At 46.1% G+C, this 20,533-nt stretch overlaps 1 protein-coding gene across 1 annotated transcript in view; it reads left to right on the forward strand.

Moving 5' to 3' along the window:
* The window catches only part of ANOS1 (anosmin 1), a 185,081-nt gene that overhangs the window by 136,208 nt on the left and 28,340 nt on the right, over window positions 1-20,533 (forward strand). The window contains exons 5-8 of the mRNA XM_039238559.1: window positions 1,798-1,982; window positions 5,080-5,209; window positions 16,486-16,691; window positions 20,193-20,337. Coding sequence (XP_039094490.1) covers window positions 1,798-1,982; window positions 5,080-5,209; window positions 16,486-16,691; window positions 20,193-20,337 — 666 coding nt within the window. The remainder of the gene's footprint in view (window positions 1-1,797; window positions 1,983-5,079; window positions 5,210-16,485; window positions 16,692-20,192; window positions 20,338-20,533) is intronic.

Raw genomic sequence — 20,533 nt, forward strand, 5'->3', positions numbered from 1 at the left:
AAATCAGAATCTTTAGGGGCGCCAGGGTGGCTCAGTCGGCTAAGTGTCTGACTTCAGCTCAGGTCATGATCTCACGGTTCGTGGGTCCGAGCCCCACGTCGGGCTCTGTGCTGACAGCCAGCTCAGAGCCTGGAGCCTGCTTCTGATTCTATTTCCCATTCCCTCTCTCTCTGACCCTCCCTTGCTCACACTACCTCTCTCTCTCTCAGAAATAAATAAAACATTAAAAAAAAAACACCTTTAAGGGATGCGCAGAGCTATGAAAAGTGCCTCTTTTCTCTACTTTTTAAGTGGCTCTTCTGAATTCAAAATGTGGAAAGAAGCAGAAAACTCAGAGAGAAACCTGAGATCAGGCCGTTGCTCTAGGCAACTTCATCTTCCTCGACGCTACTACTTGATGTTCAGAATGGAGATGATTAACCCTTCACCCCCAATGAGTGTCACTCAAGACACCAGCCTTGTAGTAAAGGGCAAGGCACACAGACAACACATCAGCAAATCAAAACGGAGACTCCAGCGCGTGTGGGGAATGTTCTCTGGAAAGTATTTTGTGCAACTCATTGACCTTGGACCAGGTACATTTGGTGCTATTTAAAAAGTATCCGACTCCACCCACCTCAATGTTTAAGGACTTTAAAATGTTCCCGGACAAGACTTAGCATGAATTAAGATCAATGTGAAATCAGAGTTGATACTCAGTAACGTCACTAACAGGCATAAGATACGATCTATGTTTTGTATTTGCACACATTTCAGTTTCCTCTCTGTTTAAAATGAAGATGTGGAGAAAGAGTGTTACCAAACAACGCTTTCTAACGAATTGTCCGTGTGTTAGGCAAATGCTTATTCTCAAGACAAAATGATATTAACGGCATCTGATGTTCTAGATTCTCATGGTGTTGAACATCGTGGTGCCATGGACTGTACCTAATCCAGTTAGTTTTACACATCCTATGAGTATATAACTTTATTTTAAACCCCCCTTTCCTGAATGGCTACAATTTGGAACTGTGGTTCTTAAATCTGTCCGTGGCCAGACCACTTGCATGCACCATGGGGGGGGGAAGAAGAAATCGGAATGATGAACTACTTTAAAATGAGCCACCTGTGAGGGACTTTTGAAGCAAGGCAGCCACTCGTGCCAAAACCAAACATTATAAATTCATCATTTTCCAATTTTAAGTCATAAGTCTATAGGAGGGAGCCCAGCAATCACTTGGGGAATGCAAAGGACCCATGCTTCGGAACTCATTCTTGTAACGTTTGACCACATGAGAGCACTGAGCCTTATAATTTTTTCCTTAAAAGGCAAACTTTCTGAGATGGAAAGGCAAGTAGACTGGGGAACTACATTATAATGACCTTAGACCATATCAGTAGCAACGGAGCATGTTAAATGCGAACAATCTCTTCAAACTCTTCACAACCATGGCCTCGTGTGAATTCCTTGTTAACCTCATGTGATGCCACTGGTAACATGGTTCATTCAGAATAATGCATGTAAAGGAAATTGTTCTTGAGATGACTGGGGTGAAAAATGCTTATTCAGAGTCAGGAACCAATTTAGAGCCTCTTAAACAAATGGGAAAGCTAAAAGAAAAGGAGGTAATATTCTTGAAATGCGGTTCAGCTGACCTCAGTGTGAGAAGCTCTCAAATGTGAAAACCCTGATAGGGAGAAGCCACTTTTCCGGAAGGAAGTGAGGGTCAGTTGTCATTACATGAGATTTGTGTTTTCTAAAGGTTTTCTTCCTCAGCTTTACCTCCGATTGTTTTAACTGCCATGGTCATGTTTCAGGTGTCCCCCTGAAGCCCAGAAAAGAGTTACGATTCACAGAACTGCAGTCTGGACAGCTGGAGATTAAGTGGTCCTCGAAATTCAATATTTCCATTGAGCCCGTGATCTATGTGGTACAAAGAAGATGGAATTACGGAATCCATCCTAGTGAAGACGATGCCACACACTGGCAGACGGTAGCCCAGGTCAGTGCTGCCTACGCCCTCACCCCTCCCCGCCCTGACGTAATGCCTACCGCATACCTGTAGATAGATACCAACTTGCTGGGGACCCTGGGTGGCTCACTTGGTTACGCGTCCAACTTCAGCTCAGGTCATGATTTCATGGTTAATGTGTTCAAGCCCCACGTCGGGCTCTGTGCTGACGGCTCAGAGCCTGGAGTCTGCTTAGGATTCTGTGTCTCCTTCTCTCTCTGCCCCTCTCCTGGCAGTTCTCTGCCTCCCTCTCTGGCTCAAAATTACATACGCATTAAAAAAAAGAAAACAAACTTGCTGTGTCCCAGCCAGAGTATCCTGACTGCCAAAATAAGTCACTCAGACACGGACATAATAGCATATGTGTGTACAGAAGACAGGATGACTCCACAGATGTAACCCAGTATAACTAGCAACGTGACGATTGGCTTACTTCGCTCAAAATACACGTGCAGCAGAGATAATTCTCTAATCTCGGTGTCGACGCTTATTTCTTCCAACAAGTGCGTTTCCTTGAGATAAACTCAACACCAGCCAGAGTCAGGGAGAGGAAACACGAGTAGGTCTAGTTCATGGGATGCTGCATCGTCAACACGACTTGCGTTTCTCGTGCATTGAAGCCCTCCTTCTTCTACGCAAGGACTTGAGTAGTGTGGAGTGAGATTCCTATCGCAAAGTCCTTAGTGGGAAGCAGCCGTTGGCTCCTACGTCTTTGCTAAGTGCTTCCTCCGTCCCGCTCAGCTTTCACGCTGATAGCCCACCTGGGTGGAGCACGTTTATCTTCACGCATTCTGCTTCCTTTTCTGTCTCCCTGATGAGAAAAGCAAAATATTTTCTTTCTTTTTAAGAGCTGCTAAACGGACTGCCAGCTGCGAGAAACCGACACGGGTCTAGAAAACACACAGATTCTCAGTGTGGACCTGCCTCATGCCCTCAGCAGCTGCCACCCCTGATCGGGTCATTTTTCTCCAACGACCCGATTCCCGTTACTGTTTTCAGTAGATACAAAATCAGTGTCAGGGTACAAGTGTATGGAGGAGGAATTTGGTTCTTTCCTAAGAGCAGGCTCTAAAGGGGGATCAACGCTGAGATAATTAAGAGACCCCACAATAAACAAACAGGCTGATGCACAAGGATGAAACGGGCGGGGAAAACCTCTGCTCAAAAAATTTGGTAATTCTGTGTCATACTTATTTATTAAAAAAAATTTTTTTTTCACTAAAACATAAAGATGTTTGGCATACAGCCTAGAAGTCTATTTGATTTACGTGGCGTGCTTCCTTAATGGGAGAATATCACTTGTGAATTTTCCAAATTACTTAGAGATTTGTGAAAGTAATGGACAATAGGATCAGGTCTTTTATTCTTTTTTTGGAAAGAGGAAAGATCTTGAATAATAATGATAATATATTTTATAAATATAAATTTTTTCTATTACAATTAAATTTATATTAATATATGTAACTAATTATTACTATTATTATTATTAACTGGTTCACATGTTTCTTTGTCTTCCTTCCACCCTGTCTCCTTTGTGTGCTAAATACTGTGGAGATCGTGCTGATTTCAGTTTTTTAAACTAAAGTTTAAAAGTAAATGTGATATCTGTGAAAGGGTCACCTCGTATTTTGCCAAATGAGGTGGAAAGCCACACGTGAGAGTTCATAGCCTTTCTTGGTCTCGGAATGTTTCTTTTCTCTTAATTAAAGTAAATGTGACACCCCTTCAGAAGAAGTTATTGAGGGGCCCCTGGGTGGCTTAGTCGGTTAAGCGTCCGACTTTCGCTTAGGTCATGATCTCACGGTTCGTGGGTTCGGAGCCCCGCGTCGGGCTCTGTGCTGACTGCCAGCTCGGAGCCTGGAGCCTGTTTCAGTCTGTGACTGCCTCTCTCTCTGACCCTCCTCTGCTCACTCTGTCTCTCTCTCTCTCCTAGAAAAAAAAAAAAAAAATTTATTGCGGCCCCGGCATAGGGAGGGTTTCAGTTCAGTCCCACTTTCCCACTTTCCTGCACTGAGCACATATTGTGTTTGGTGCAGGGCATCTGTGAGGCCCCGCATGTGGGCATCCGGCCCTTGGAACGGGTGCCGAGGTCCGCAGGCCACCGCAGAGCCTCCGGGAAAGCAGGTACCGTTCCCCTCAGCCTGATGGGCAGAGGAGCTAACTTAGCTCCCCTGACTCCAGCAGGAGATGCAGCCAAACTGGGTGCCTTCGCCAAGGTCCACTTCTTTCCCTATGTTGATCGGACAGAGAGATCTCAGCACACCTCACCCTTGAGAAACACGACTGGCTCCTAGCAGATCTTACAGGATTTACTCAAAATGTTAAGAAAGGCTTGGGCTGCAACGTACTTCCAGAAAGTGTTAGCGCTTAGGGGCACCTGGGTGGCTCAGTCGGTTAAGCGTCTGACTTCGGCTCAGGTCACGATCTCACGTTTCTTGGGTTCGAGCCCCGCGTCGGGCTCTGTGCTGACAGCTCAGGGCCTGGAGCCCGTCTTGGATTCATCTCCTTCTCTCTCTGACCCTGCCCTGCTCACGCTGTCTCTCTCTCTCTGTGTCTCTCAGAAATAAATTTTTTAAAAAATTTAAAAAATAAAAATAGAAAAAAGAATGTTAGCATGTGTTAAAGCTTAGGAGTCCACATCTGACTCCCCAGATTCTACTTGGCAAGCAAATTGAAGAGGCCTTTTCCGTCTATAATCAAAAGACGATTTCATTTTCTTGTGTAGAATGTAATGATTAGCTCATGTAGATATTTGCTCATATGTATAATTTAGCGACTAAAACCCCCATGGATTTAATGATGTATTTAGTCACCAGACTTAAGTAGCTCAGGCATGTCCATATGGTTTTGACTCCAGAGATCTTTAGCTCCTTGGAGTGAAATACCTGTGAGTGGAATTAAACACTTCAAACGTCCTAGAAATTCCTTGACTGCTGGCAGCTCTTCTCATAACTGAGCACGACCCCCACACGTGAGCACCAGGGCACAGGAAGGTCAAGGCAGCGTGACGAGGTGCTGTACGTTTAAGAGAGACCCGGTTGACTGTCTGGGTAAAAGCGTTCTCTGTGTTGGTGACCTCTCCCCCCAGACCACAGATGAGCGGGTGCAGCTGACTGACATACGTCCCAGCAGGTGGTACCAGTTCCGAGTGGCAGGCGTCAACGTGCATGGGACCCGAGGCTTCACTGCCCCCAGCAAGCACTTCCGTTCCTCCAAAGGTCAGTCTCGCTTTCCTGAGTCCACGCTCCCCCGTCCCCTGCGCCGGGCGTACCTGGATGCACGTCAGTCCTGTCCCCACGTTCATATTCACGGCTCATCGGCCACCAGCTTTGCTGCTCGTGGCGGCTGGGACCAGATGTCTCTGAAGGCAGCGTGTGAATGTACGATTAACACCGTCATCGGGCATTTTAACTGTGGAACGTCACACAAGATAATCTTAGAGGGGTTTTCTCAGCTCTGGAGAGGTGGCTTTCCATCCTCAACTTGGGTTGAGTCTTTGCCTCACGATATTCTATGCCAGTCATCATTGAATTAATGTGTGGGGGGAGGGAAGGGTTCAGTTTGAGCTACTTTAGACGGTATGGCTTTCCTTGAAACGATTGTTACATTGAGTATGAATTGATCTCCTTTGTTTTGTAACGTCCAGAATTTAAGTCCTGAGTCACCTGCCTCATTGCCATAATTTTGTTCAGGTGTTACTTCGTTGCTAGTGTAAAGCTCTGGAGTCCAACAAATGCTAACGATGTGATGTTTCTGTTTAGTTTAGCCTGTGATAGTTGAAGAACGTACCCGGATTAGATACGAGTGATCCCTCCATGGGTATTTCCCCAATTGTGTTTAGATGGCTGTGCGCCTCCAGCGTTCATGGTATGTGCAGTACAAGTTGTGTGTCACAGAGCTGCGCCGTGAGCTTATTCACCTCCTAACCAACAGCTCTACCCCTCATCTTACAGGGAAGCTAATTTAGACTTATCTTAATTAAACAAAACGCTTTGTGATATTCATGCGTAACGCACGGCTTATAGGGACTTAGTCGTATGTATGTTACGGGAAGGTTTGCAGTGGCTGCTCTGACTTGCGGTTTCCGTTGCAGGATTGGGGAGATGCAGATGTTACAGCCAGGCTGGCCATTCCTCACGATGTCACATTGGTACCCCTTTGTGCCATCGCTGGTTCAGTGCCAAGCTTGCAAACGAAATAAGTTCACATTTGGATCCTATTACGGTCTATGTTGTAGACTCTTAACTCTGTCTCTTTTTTAAATAACTTTTAAGAAAGGAAAAGTGTGTTTTTCCCCTCCATGGAGGCGAATACACCAGCAGGTTTAAAACTGGAATTAGGGACATGTCTTTGGCTGTCTCCAGTTGGCCTGGTGGTTTAGAGAGGCAGGTGACGTGAAGAAGTCACAGCAGGTTCAGAGGCGAGGATCAGGAAGAGGCTGGAGCACTCTTCACCTTGGGTGTCGTGGTTCAAAGACGAGCCAGGCACGTCGTGGCCAAAATGTGTTACCATCTGATCTGTTGCAGGTTGTCTGGTGTGTCAGGTCAGGGCCGCAAACACAGTAGGCAGAGGCACCTTCCAGCCTTTGGGGACAGATGTGGACTGTCAGGGATCGGACGGGATCTGGGCGGAGCTCTGGTGACAGTCCCCAGGGCCGGCCCTGTGGCTTCCAACAGCCTAAGAGGCATCCGTTCCGAGGAAGCACCCAGGCCATGCTGTCCCAGGCCTCCTCCCCACCCCCGCCGTGTGTCTGAGCACTTTCGTCGTCCAGAATCACGCCCGCATCCCTCAAATGTAAACAGGCTCTTGTTGGATGAGAATGCACCATGCTGGGGATGCCTCACACTCTCATTACTCTGTTGTTCTAGCTCCTCATGTTCCAAACACACCCAGCAGCGAGCATCCCAGACTCCAGTTCCTGCGAACCGGAAATGTCTGCATAGAATGCATGGTAGATCCTGCTACTTTTCCAGCGAAAGTGCATCACAGTATTATGGAAGTGTAATAGACGGGCTAAAGGCTGAAGATATTTCCTTCCAGGACTGGTCTAAAGGATACTTAACCATTTCCGAGGTCGCACCACAGCTTTCCCCACTTGACTCCAATTTCATCAAATGCAGAAATGTGCTTTCAACGGGAAAACAGTTTTTTTTTTTCCTTTCATAGTTTATTGTCAAGTTGGTTTCCATATGACACCCAGTGCTCATCCCCACAAGTGCCCTCCTCCATGCCCATCACCCCCCTTCCCCTCCCCCCACCCCCATCAGCCCTCAGTTTGTTCTCAGCCTTCAAGAGTCTCTCATGGTTTGCAATGGGAAAACCGTTTTTAACCAACTTACTGAAATATAATTACCGCACCATAAAGTCATTCCTCTTAACTGTACAACCCAGTGATTTGTGGTATTCACAGAGTTGTGTCCACCATCTTCCACTGTTAGAACCCCCCAAGAGCCTCCATGCCTCACTGGGGAAACGTCAAGGTAGAAACAAAGTTAGTTTTTAGTCTTTACCGTCTCCTTGGGTCACTCACGTTTCATTCCTCTGTGAATTCAACAAATATTTGTTGAGCACCTATATGTGTCAGGCGCTATCCTGGGTATAGGGGATAGTAAATGAATGAAAGGAAAGAATTTTCTGGAAAATTCTGGAACACACACACAGGCAAACAGATGTAGTCCAATTGGGGGTGTGAGGAAACCGTAAACAAGATTAATAAGTAAAATACTGTTGTAAAGTAGGAGAGATAGTGATTACTGATGGTAGAATAGAACGCAGGGAGATACTGAGAAGGGGTATTTTGTTTTTTTACAGTTTTAGGGAGCGCAGACAAAGGTTTTGCTGAGAAAGAGATGCTTGTGTGAAGGAGATGAAGGAGTTAGCCTTGCACCAGCCTGAAGGAGCAGCATTCCAGTTCCATGAAACAGTCGGTGCAAAGGTCCTGAGGCAGGACTAATCTTGCAGTGTTCTTGGAACAGCAGAGGAGCCTGTGAGTAGATCCACAGATCAAGGCAGGGAAGCTGGGGATGAAGCCTGAGAGGAAGGAGGGAGTTGGGTTTGCTGGGTCTTCGCAGCCGTTGTAAAGAGCATGGCTTTGCTTTTATGCTGCATTTGATATGAGAATGGCTGGGACATGCTAAGCAGAGAACATGATGTGGCTAAGATTTTACTGGGCCTCTCCGATGGCTGTGTGGAAAGGAGACGAGGGGAGAGGAAGTGGAAGCAGGGGGTCGGAGGAGGTCACCGCGATGATCCTGGGCGAAGGCGATGGTAATCTGGACGAAGCCAGAAGTGAGCCCCCCGGGGGACACACGTGGAGGAATGAAGCTGACCGATTTGAGAAGTTTCTAGTGGGTAATGCTGATTGGCCAACTCCGTAAATTCTAAAAGTCACTGGCTGGTTCATTTAACGTAAGTGAGTTTTATTATATGTAAGTTAAATTCCTATCAGGTTGTTTAAAGAATTTTTCCCCAGTAAGAGCGCATTCTTCGTTTGACGAGATTAAGTGGGGAAAGATGTGGCGCCATCTTGTAAATGGTCAAGTGTCCCCTGGAAAAGTCCTGGAGGAAATCTGCAACCGTGTAGCGCAGTTATGACACTCCCGTCATTTCCTGACACATCTTCACTTAAACCAAACCAGAGGTGATTGTGAATTCTGTACAAACACTTTGGGTTTGCAGGAGTGCAAGAACGAGAGTCTAGAATGTTCTTCTCAGTGAGATGTATGGAAGTATGGATATGGGGCATATTTGCAAAAGCAGGAAATAGAACACGCTAACACTGACTGCCACGTTCCAAAAAATGGTACGTTTTCATGTAATGAAAGCCCATTTATTCCTACTGTGCTCCAGAACTGAAACCGTACCAGTTTTAAGTCCATGAGGGGTTTAAAATTGCTTTGAGAAAGAATTATTGCTTCTAAAGTAATAGTCTGTACAAAGGGTAAGTAATTTCTAGTGTATTTGAGTTGGGTAGAGGGCCAGCCTTGATCACTTCAGTCTGGGTCAAGGGAAAAGGGAAAGGACTTTTTCCATCTACAATAAACACGTCTGAAAATAAAAGGAAAATTAAATACAGAAAAAAAATAAACTTGATAAAACGGGTTTCATTTACTTTATGCTTTCTGTCTGCTATTCATTGGCCTTAATCCTGATTTTCATGGAAAAGCCAAAATTCTTGTCATTCTCGTCTTTATGGTTATGTTTAACTACAAAATTAGTCTGTGGTTTGCCAGGATGGATTGGCTATTGACTAAGTTAATTTCCTTGTAACTCACGTGTTTTCCAAGAACTTAATCTCAGCCCCTCAGAATGCCGATTGTTACAGAAAATTCTGAGTTGTTGATAGATTGGTAACCCAGTTTCATGTTTTTCTCACCCCGGTGAGTACCATTTTTGCTGTTAGCCCCTGTGTCCCCCAGAAGAAATGCATGATTATAAAATGGAGAAAATCAGGAATTTTTGCTGGCAGCAGCAAGCCCAAAAGAGAGGTTGAGATAATTTCTGTATTCACTTATTTAAGTCCTCTCCTAACTTTCCCCCAGTACTTACGGAAAATCGGCTTTGACGTTAAAAGTTAAAATTGCAAATAATTCAATATCCCAATGCATAGTGCCTCTTTCTGGCTTTTGCCTCCTTATTTGGAAACTGGAAATGGTAACGCACTTGGAGACTTCCCGTCCTAGTCACTGCGAGGATGAGGCGTCTTCCTAGCCATCCCACCCCCAGATCCTAGATCTACCGGAACTTTCCATCCCGTTGCATTGGACAAACCACAGGAAGCACGGTGCATACATAGGACAGAGGGTCACTGCTCCTGTCTGTGCACCAGCACGTGGGACTGTGCCGCTTGATCTGCCAGCTAAGGCCTCCTCCGGAGCCCGTGCAAGTGGAAGCTTTGGGTGCACGTGGCTTATCTGGGAGGCGGGCCATGGAACGGCGGCGATGGGAGGAAGAGAAGGCACAGGATAGAAGTTGGGCTCTCATACTTGTCGTCAGTGAGGACAACAGAGCTCCTTACTGTGGGGACTCAGTCCTTGGTGCGGGCTGTTGCGCAGGCACATCGTCCACACGCGGGCAGAGCTTGCTCGGGGTGACGGCACGGCTGGCTGAGGATCTGGGTTCACAAGCCAGCGTGTGTCCTGAAGCCGTGAAGGGCAGGGACTGACCTTGGGAGGCGGCAGCTGCAGGGTTGGACTCCACGCTACGGGATTCCTGCCACAGCGGATCGCGGACATTTTCAGCTGTGGTTTAAAATACATATATTCACAGTTTAATGAAAAGGATGCCCGCATTCCTGAAGGTCCCCGGGCCCTTTCCTGTGTCAGCCGGCGGTGATCGCCGGAGAAAGGCGTGCGCTTCCAGCCTGGCTGTGCGCCTCTCCCCTGACCTCACCCTCTCCCCGCGTCTGGCAGGCTCCCCAGTCCGTCTGTACCAGAGCCACTCGTTTCCAGTCCCAGAGGCCCCGCACATGGCAGTGAACCATCAGTGAGCCATGGCACATTTGTACCTGCAGAAATCCTACGTTTCGGGTTCCACGCCACGCTTGCTTATGTTTCTCAGCAAACTGGTGTTTAACCTTCCCCAGATCGTGGTGATCCTTATTGAAGGGGCAAAAAATGCACGTCTACTGCATGCCCCGTATTGGAAGTGTGTATTGCTGACTCATACTACCCGGGCCAAACGTTTGCTAAATTTGGGAAGTAGCGTCCTCTGCCCATTGAGATGACTTCTGTGTGTCAGTGTGGGTAGCCAGGGAAAGAAGGACGTCTTTCAGTTTTGTAGATCGTACAGAGCAAAATCCGAATTTTAGGGTTTTTTTTTTTGTTGTTGTTGTTGCTTTGTTTTGTTTTGCTTTTGCGTGTTGCCAAAGCAGTCAAACATTTGGGTGTTGGAGACTGGTCAGTAACAGTTGAGCATTCTGACAGAGCACAAGCTAAAGGGACATAGGAGGAAAAATGTAACAATCTCCTTCTGTTGTCTTTAAGCTAATATGTCAACTTCTAGTTACTATATTCACATCCCTCCAAATTCGAGGCTTTCCATGCACCTTCCTTGTCTGTTTTGCCATGAGCTCAGGATACGTTAAAAAGGAAAAGACGCAGATAGCGTTGTTTTCAGAGCACACAAGTCTCACACCGGATGTTATTCTGTGTGTACGTTACACAGTGTTAGTAAAATGAGAACAGACATCATGCAGAGTAATAAAGTCCCCTGCTGCTCCGTGGGGACCCGTGACTTCATATGCTGCCCCACAGCTGCTCCATGTGTGCTGTTTCCATTGGGCAAGACTCTGTAATGCATGTGTCTTGAAACTTTAGTCATCAGGGTACCTTCTGCAGCTTTTCACAGGCTTAGGAGGTGTTGAATGTCTAGATACTGCATGGTGATACATATATTTTTTTAATGAGGGAAGGAAGACTACCCCAACTGCTGAGTCTGGAAAGAAAAGTGACATATCAGAACCAACCTTCTAATTCAGAGAACTTGTGCGTAGTTATGACACTGCTTTAAAAATATCCACTTGGGAGGCGCCTGGTGGCTCAGCTGGTTAGGGATCCGACTTCGGCTCAGGTCATGATCTGACGGCTCGTGGGTTTGAGCCCTGCCTCACGCTCTGTGCTGAGAGCCTGGAGCCTGCGTTGGATTCTGTGTCTCCCTCTGTCTCTTCCCCTCCCCCACTCACGCTCTGTCTCTCAATCTCAAAAATAAATAAACGTTAAAAAATATATATATATCCACTTGGTCACTGTTACTTACCTTAAGGGGTATTATTCCTGTGATGCATTTCAGTGGGAGGTTTGATCTTTGGATATCATTTGAGGAAATGAAGTCGGTGATCAAATTAACATCCATTTTTTTTTAGAACATACGTTGTTTGTCTATGGGCGCATGTGTGAATGTACATGTGTACATGTATATTATTTATTTATAAGCGTTGTTCTCTTCTTTGCTGTTTGCATACTACCTACTCACTTGTGGCATTCATCATCCACCAGAGATTAAAGACAGAGTGAAACGTTAAATCTCTCCTTCTGAAACCCACACAGGATCTCATCCTCCTTGGCTTGAAGCACCACCTAAGATTGCTAATGAAAGAAACTATTTTTGTCCAGCGCTAACACTGGCATTCATGCTAAATGATCAGTACAGCCTGTGCCAGAAATTGTATGTAAGTAGAGGAAGCACGCACAGCCTTCCTCGTTCAGCTCTTCGGAAGCGCGCTTCCTTTCCGCTTTCTGAGATGTTTCCGCTGCTAATCGGGGAGGTTGCCCAGAGGGTGTGGGAGGCAGCACAGAGGGAATCGAGGTGGGGGATGGGTGCCCTGATTTAAGCCCACAGGGAGGGGTTGGAGAGCCCTGGTCTCCTGATGTGGCTCTGATACCCCCCACCTACACTCTAACATGTAAACTCCCCCACCCTTCATTTCCTCATCTGCAAAATGGGAACAGAACTCCAACATTTACTCAACAAAGAAAGCACAACCATACATTTATAACATTAGAAATGGGTGCTCATGTCAAGTTTCAAAAAGCTAACGGTATCACTGCTTTTGGGAAGACTCTCGCTCAGGGGTTGGCAGTCTATGGCCTGGGATCCAAATTTGGCTCTCCGCCCACTTTTACAGATAAAGCTCTGTTGGTACACAGGTCACTTGTTGACATGTTTTCCATGGCTGCTTTTAGCTAGAACAGCAGAGTTAGGTAGTTATCACAGAGACTGTCTGGTGTGCCGATCCCCAAGTGTTTACTCTCTGCTCCTTCCCTGAAAAAGTCTGTCAGGCCCTGCATTAGACTGTGTATGAGAAAGGACACTTCCCCGTGAAAGGGCTTTCCACATTTTCTGTCCAGGGACACTGGCCCATGGCTGTGATGAGGACATTCAACATGTGTAGGGATGCGACATGTGTAGGCGTGCACTGTAGAGCGTCACCCTTCTTTGCATTCTCACTCCCGACTCTGCTGCCACCCATTACCTGAATGACCTCGGACAAGTCACCTCACCTCTCTAACCCTAAGGCCTTTACCAGTTTGTTAAAATGCACCAACGAGTACACCGTAGAATCCCTTAGGGCTTTGTTAAAATAGGTTGTGTGTGTGTTTCTTTTTCACACGCAGACTTCCGAGCAGACATTTAAAAATTACAATGCAATTACGACATCGAGCAAATGGAAAGAAGAGATTTTGTGTAACGCAGCAAAGGGAATATATTTTCCTTCGTAATGGAGGGAGCCATCTCCCGAGGCACGGGATGGATGACGTGAATATGGCAATTTTAGGACTGCAAGTGAAATCCTTCAGATTAGGCACATGGGACAGTCTGCCTCCCCCCTGACATCTACAGGGAGTGAATGGCCAAGTGAATATCTGGCTTACGTAGGACAATCAGGCCAATAACTACATGGTCTCTGCAATTCATTTTTGCTTTGTAATTGGACGGTGATTGTTTTGGGGGTGTCTCATCTTGGTAACAGCAGTACACCGTCTTGATATTGTGAATTGTCAGAGCTTTACTTTTAAGGTAATATAAAGCACATATTACTAATTCACATATTTGAAAGCATTATTTCCGCATAGGTTTTTCTCATGAATTATGTTTCATAAACATAATAACGTTTCATGTTTCATAATGTTTTGTAAACTAGAAGGTATTTTTCCAGATTATTATGATCACATCCAAGGTGTAAGACGGTTTTCCAGAGAAGTAATTATGTAGTGAACGGAGCAGATGAAGACAACAGAGAATCCCTAATACTAGTAGATCTTCTTAAACTTGCATTTCTCTGTTAGGAGAGGAGGTGAGTTTGATCTCCTCTCGTGAAAGTACAGTAACTAGAGAATTCACGTAACTACTTATTTTCGCCTATACCCATTCAGGTACATCACTGAGGACATGTACAGCTCTGATTATCTTTATGCATTAAAAAAATTTTTTTTTTTGCCGTGAAGTGATGATTAACTTGCAAACGAGGCTCCCTCTCAGAAGAGTCTGTAGCTCTTGTCTCTTATTTCAAGCCAGAAACAGTCCCTCGGTTCACTTCACCGTCTTGTTATGACTGACCCGTTTCCCACTGACCGGGTTTAAAACGGAAACTGAAATACTGCCTCACAAATCAAAGTCAGCATTTACGAGAAGTCTGTTATTCATTCATCTATTCATTTAGTAACTGTTTCCTGAGAGCTTGATGTGTGCCAGGCACTCGCATCAATGCTGGGAAGAGAAGTCCTTCAGATTTCAGATAAAAACAGTTAAAAAAACCAAAACTTCCCCTCATGGAGCTTTCCTTCTCCTGAGCAGAGGCAGATAGGACATGAAGGACATCATAGGTTAGTTAGTAATAAGGGCTGTGGAGACTAACAAAGCAGGAGAAAACCACGGGTCAGCCAGTTTTGGTGGTGGGAGGAAAGAGCAGGTAGCCATGTTGCATAACAGGGCATCTGGTCGACCCTCAGCGGTGAGAAGCCAGCCATGGGTAGATTCCGGGGGAGGGCATGTAGGCAAAGCGGGTAGAAAAGTGTCAGTGGTGTCATGGTTTTCCTCTCCGAGACACAGTATGGGGACGATGTGGCTCAAGCAGAGGGGCCAGGTGGGGCTGGGAAAGGTTTGGGAGGGACTGTGCGGCCAGGGCTTGCAGGGTGTGTAGCAGATGCTAATACCCTGACTCTAAGTGAGCCAGGATGCCTCTAGCAGTTGAGAATTGGGCCGCGGTCTGGGCAGGGAGGAATCACCTGGCTTCTGTGCTGAGGGCGGGCTCCAGGGAGGTGGCCGCAGTGTGAGGGAGCATTGATACGAGGCGTTGGCAGTGATGGGGTAAGGAGGAGTGTGGTGTGGGTGCTGGTGGCGGTGAAGAGCAGTACTCCTGGATATATTCTCAAGTCTGTGCTAACAGCACTTAGCCTGAGGGGATATGAGAGCCCAAGAAGGGTTTTCAGTCTGGTTAAGTGGAAGGAGGAATGTCTGTTTACCGAAGGGTAGGCTCCTGTGGCGTGGTGACAGTTATGACGTGAGTGCTGGACACACTAGTTTTGAGTTGCCTCTGAGACCTCCAAGAGCCGCTGACTGGAAGACCATCTGAATATTTGAGTTTGGGATGATGTCTATGTGGAAGACATACTTTTGAAAGTCTGCAGCACACAGATTCTGGGTAAAGCTGTCCCCAGACGAGATCCTTAAAAAGTGCGAGTACCCGAGAAAGAAGAGGTCCTCGAGTTTGGGGGCTGGACGCCATCTTGTTTAGACATGGAGGCATGGGGATGAAGCAGAGCAGGGATCAGGCAGAGAAGAGAATGAGCATCCCGCAGGACCGAGGGGAAATTCAGCAGAGCCGTGTCAGGTAGAAAATGGGACTCTAACACGAGGCAGTGGTTGGCGGTGTCCTATCACGCCGATGACCCAAGTACAGCTCCTGGGGCTCTGCTGAGCCAGGACAGCTAGGAATCCTGGGCTTCCCACACCCAGGGTAACAGTGACAAGTGTGTTCAGCTTGCATAGAGTTGAGTCATGTTCACACCACTTGGTTTTTGACACGGGCAGGTGCAATGCTTTCCAAGTTCCGGCGTGCAGGTAGGTCATCTAATGCAAACTTACCTGTGTTTTTTACATGGAGAAAGATATTTCACATAAAACATATAAATACGTATTTATGTAAAACTATAAAAAATAGAGAGATGGGTCCCACTCAGACTCACTGAATCACTGTATTCCAGTGTATGTCTTAGGTGCTCCTAGAAGGTTCCTAAAGTTGACCGTTTTTGAACCACCTTATCAACAGTATCACATTATCTATCTATCTATCTATCTATCTATCTATCTATCTATCTATCATCTATCTATCATCTATCTATCTATCTATCTATCTATCTATCTATCTATCTATCTATCATCTATCTCTGACAGCAGGAAAGAGAGACAGAGAGAGAGAATCCCAAGCAGGCTCTACACTCAGCGTGTAGCCTGACAAGGGGCTCAATCCCATGACCTGGGGGTCATGACTTGAGCCAAAAACAAGAGTCAGTCTCTCAACCAGCTGAGCCACCCGGGCTCCCCTCTACTCATTTTTTTTTTTTTTTTAAATTAAGCAATCTGGGGCTCCTCGGTGGCTAAGCTGGTTAAGCATTCAACTTCAGCTCAGGTCATGATCTCACGGTCTGTGAGTTCGAGCCCCACGTTGGGCTCTGTGCTGACGGCTCAGAGCCTGGAGCTGCTTTGGATTTTGTGCCTCCTCTCTCTCTGCCCCTCCCCCACTCACACTCTGTGATATGTAAATGCCTTGAAGGAGCCTTCTAGATTACAGATATGTCCCATGCAAATGCATCTTACTTTTTTGTAGACTGTATTCTCATCAGAGGCTTCCAAAGGGGATTGTATTCATTTCCAGCGTTTCTACACATACCAGGAAGTGCTCATGCATTGACCATGTAGTCATTGGACCTGCTAGGATGTGAGTTTCGTTGTCACCTTGGTACTCGAGTCACACTATCCTTCTCCTGGATTTCAGATCCGTCTGCGCCCCCCGCCCCGGCCAACCTCCGGCTTGCAAACTCCACCGCCAATGGTGACGGCACCGTGACCGTGGCCATTGTCTGGGATGTCCCCGAGGAAGCAGACATCCCTGTACATCACTATAAGGTATTTTGGAGCTGGACGGTCAGCACCAAGTCACTTGTCCCAACGAAAAAGAAGCGGAGAAAGACTACGGATGGGGTAAGTGGGAACCAGAAGAGAGCTGTCTTCTTCCAGGCTGTATCAGAGCTCAGGGCGGCTGACCGGGAAGGTGGCCTCTGCTTCGCTAAGGGAAGGGATGCGTGAAGGAAAGGGTCCCATCCCTTTCGTTTGGGCCGAGGAAGGTCAGGAATGGAGGGCCATGCTACATGTTTTTGCCTTTGACATTTTAGGTAAAACACAAACAAACAAAAAACAGCTGCATTTAGCCCGTTGACTGACTCACATCCAAACGGCAGGCCCAACTCCAGAAAGGGAAGGGGCACAAATCATTTTTATCTTAACTGTCCAGTCATAGAAAACGATATAATTCAAAATGTCCTTTACGTTTAGTTCTTTTTCTTTGGGTTTGTTTGAGATCCTTGTAAATCGAAGAGCAAATGTTCCCGGCTTTTCTGTTGAAGGTATTTCCAGCTGTAATCTAATCAGTGGAACAGTACACAGCTTGGAAAATGCATGTTTGACAATATATTTCTCTCGTTGATTAAAAGAGCTCGAGTTCTGGGTTTATTTGCCAGATGGCAAGAAATAAAATCTTAAGGGGCGCCTGGGTGGCTTAGTCGGTTAAGCGTCCGACTTTTCGCTTAGGTCATGATCTTGCGGTTCGTGGGTTCGAGCCCTGCGTCGGGCTCTGTTACAACTGCCAGCTCGGAGCCTGGAGCCTGTTTCAGTCTGTGACTCCCTCTCTCTCTGACCCTCCCCTGCTCACGCTGTCTCTCACTCTATCTCCTAGAAATAAATAAAACATTAAAAAAAAAAAAAGAAGAAGAAGAAAAAAAGAAATAGTCTTCACTGACCCATTTTCTGAAGTGAGATTTCTATGGTAGTGAATATTTTGCATTGTATGAAGTTCTTAGTGCATAATACAGAGTTACCCGGTTTCCTTTTTGTACACATTCTTTTATTATTGTTATAAAACCTAAATAAACAACTTCCCCCTAATTTATAAAGTCGGATTTCATAAAAAAACAAATGTTTGAAAACATTTTTGAAAAGGATAGCAAGACTTTTTTTTGGTTTTTGGTTTTTTTTTTGGCAGTGAAGATTCCAATTGCTGTGCCATTTAGAATTCTAAAACACGTCTGTATCCTCAATATTTAGTTGCAATGCCTAGTTTGGTTTTACTTTTAAGAGACTTCCTGACTGTTCCATCTTTTATTTTGAAGGACTTCACAGCAATTGATAATTGGCAATGTATGATTATCTCATAGGAAGATCTGAAGGGATCATAGGGATCAGAAGCAAAATATGATGTGTGAAATGGTTATGGTACTGCCCCCCCCCCCCGAGCGTACACATATACAAACACTTCCACCATCAGTCACCAAATAGCCTCACAGGTTACTAGGAAACTTTGCAATTTATTTCTATTCTACATCAGTTAAATAAATAAAATGTGAACTGCAAGTTTAACTGAAATCGTTAATGGGCCAGAGTAGCCAAAATGGTAGGTTACTATATTATGAGTGACTTACGTTTTTGGGTCCACTACAGGTAAGCCGTAGGTCATGTGGGTCACTGACTTCTCCATGTTAAAATCTGACCAACTGACATTAAGATTAGAAACTGGAAAAATCCATAAGAACATGAGAAATTATGAAATTTTCTTCTTGGGAATCCATGGGTTCCCATTTACCAAGATCTCATTCTAATACCCTAGGTAAATAAGGGGAGAAGGGATTTTCAACAGGGATGCTTTTTCAAAAGTGGATTTTCTTTTACCTGGGAGATAATCACATAGGCAGAATGACAGGCAATCCGACAGGAAGCCGTGACTAGAAGACATTGAGAATTGGTAGTTTATGCAGACATGCTGAAGGCTAAAAGAGGTAGATCGTCCATCCCAAGACACTGGGATGGCTTTTCTCTGGCAGTACCAGGTAGGAGGCTGCAGAGTGCCGTCCCCACCTCACCAGGATAAGCAGCCACAGTCTGGAGTCTGACTCAGACTTCCAGTTCTGGAAATGCAATCCCATCAGCCTTGCGGAGCCTAGCAGATGAGGATGGCCGCGTTCTGATAATCGACCCCTCAAAAGCCCCAAGCATACAGCGATGCTGTCTATAATTTATAGCAAGCCTCAAGGTCAGAGTTCTGGAACGCCCATGAGAAGCATGTTCTCTTGCTGGAAAGAGATCTCACAAGTCCTGGAACAGTGATCAGAATGCGGTTAGTGGCTGCGGAATTTACGCAAGGGACTTGGGGATGTGATTCCGTCTTCGATGATTTCAGACGATGCCTTTCCTTCATACAACAAGCACGCTGCACAATTAACACTGGAACCATCCACACTGGAAAGTGAGGGCCGCCAGTGGCCTGTGCTGTTGGGTGTTGCATTACTGATGGACCCTGTCTGACCTTCATGATCGGCAATACCACTGCTTTGACCATTTGTAGGCAAGTCCTACAGCCAGGGAGCTCTTTGATGTCAACACACGCATAATAGTTGGACAACCATCTTGAATTCTAAGACAATAACCTTATGTTCCTTCATCACAAGTTCTTGTAAGGGACTTCAGGACCCTCTTTTTCTTGAACCCTAGGAAGAGCAGCAGACTCAGAGGTTTTGGACCTGAGCTCCTGTCTTGGAGCCACCGTCATGCACGTGCCCTTGGATGTCACTGGATCTCCCAGTCTGGCCTCCAAAATTCCATCTGGCCTCCAGCCATCAAGCAAATAAATAGGGTTTCGACTTGCTTCATTTAACGCTGCGCATCACACACAAACTTAGATGAGTACTTGCTACTAACAGTGACGATGATCAAAAAAATCTTAAAGCATTTTCTCACGATGATTTTTATGACCACTGTTGGTTGAAATTTACTCATAGAAGGTTTAGGATAAATATCAAAGAAATACAATTAGTGCCAATTCATACTTTTTTCAGGTATGTGGTAACACAAGCCTCTGTCAGTTTATGGCAAATATAAATATGTCTCTTTTCTCCATGAAGTGGTGTCTAGAATCGTTGGGGGCAGATTTATTCATTTCTCTCTTTTTTTTTTTTTTTTTACATTTTTTTAAAGTCTATTTGTTTGTTTTGAGAGGAGAGAGAGTAAGCAGAGGAGGGGCAGAGAGACAAAATCCCAAGCAGACTCCGCAGTGTCAGCACACAGCCTGATGTGGGTCTTGATCCCACAAATGGGAAGATAGGACCTGAGCTGACATCCAGAGTCTGATGCTCAACCGAATGAGCCACCCGGTGCCCCTGAATTATTCATTTCTATACTAGTGGAAGAGGATCCAATGATTGGATAAGACACAATTTCTAAAAAGTCTGTTTGGGTATTGTGTACAATTTATATTGATAGTAAAACTAGATTTTCAGATCCTAAAGATGGAGAGAATTGTGTGAACTTAGAAAATTAAAGGCACAGGTACAGTAGGGGCTGATGAGCTGCTCCCTGAGGACCGTCTGGCTCCTCAAGGAAGAGGGGCGGCAGAGCAGTTTGTAACCAGCTGGGCGAATCCTCTCTCCCCTGCAGTCCCAGAACTCGGTGATCCTGGACAGACTGCAGCCAGACTGCGGCTACACCGTGGAGCTGCAGGCCATCGCCTACTGGGGGCAGACGCGCCTGAAGGGGGCGAAGGCGTCCCTGCACTTCACGCCTGCGCGCTCCACCGGCCACAGTGAGTGTCCTGTCCCGCCCCTGCACTTCACACCTGCACATGTCACACCCGCACACTTCACACCTGCACACTTCACACCCACGTGCTCCACCGGCCACAGTGAGTGTCCTGTCCCGCCCCTGCACTTCACACCTGCACATGTCACACCCGCACACTTCACACCTGCACACTTCACACCCACGTGCTCCACCGGCCA

The sequence above is a fragment of the Hyaena hyaena genome, unplaced genomic scaffold (genome assembly GCF_003009895.1).
Source record: "Hyaena hyaena isolate Hyena2069 unplaced genomic scaffold, ASM300989v1 scaffold_142, whole genome shotgun sequence".
Taxonomy (NCBI): Eukaryota; Metazoa; Chordata; class Mammalia; order Carnivora; family Hyaenidae; genus Hyaena; species Hyaena hyaena.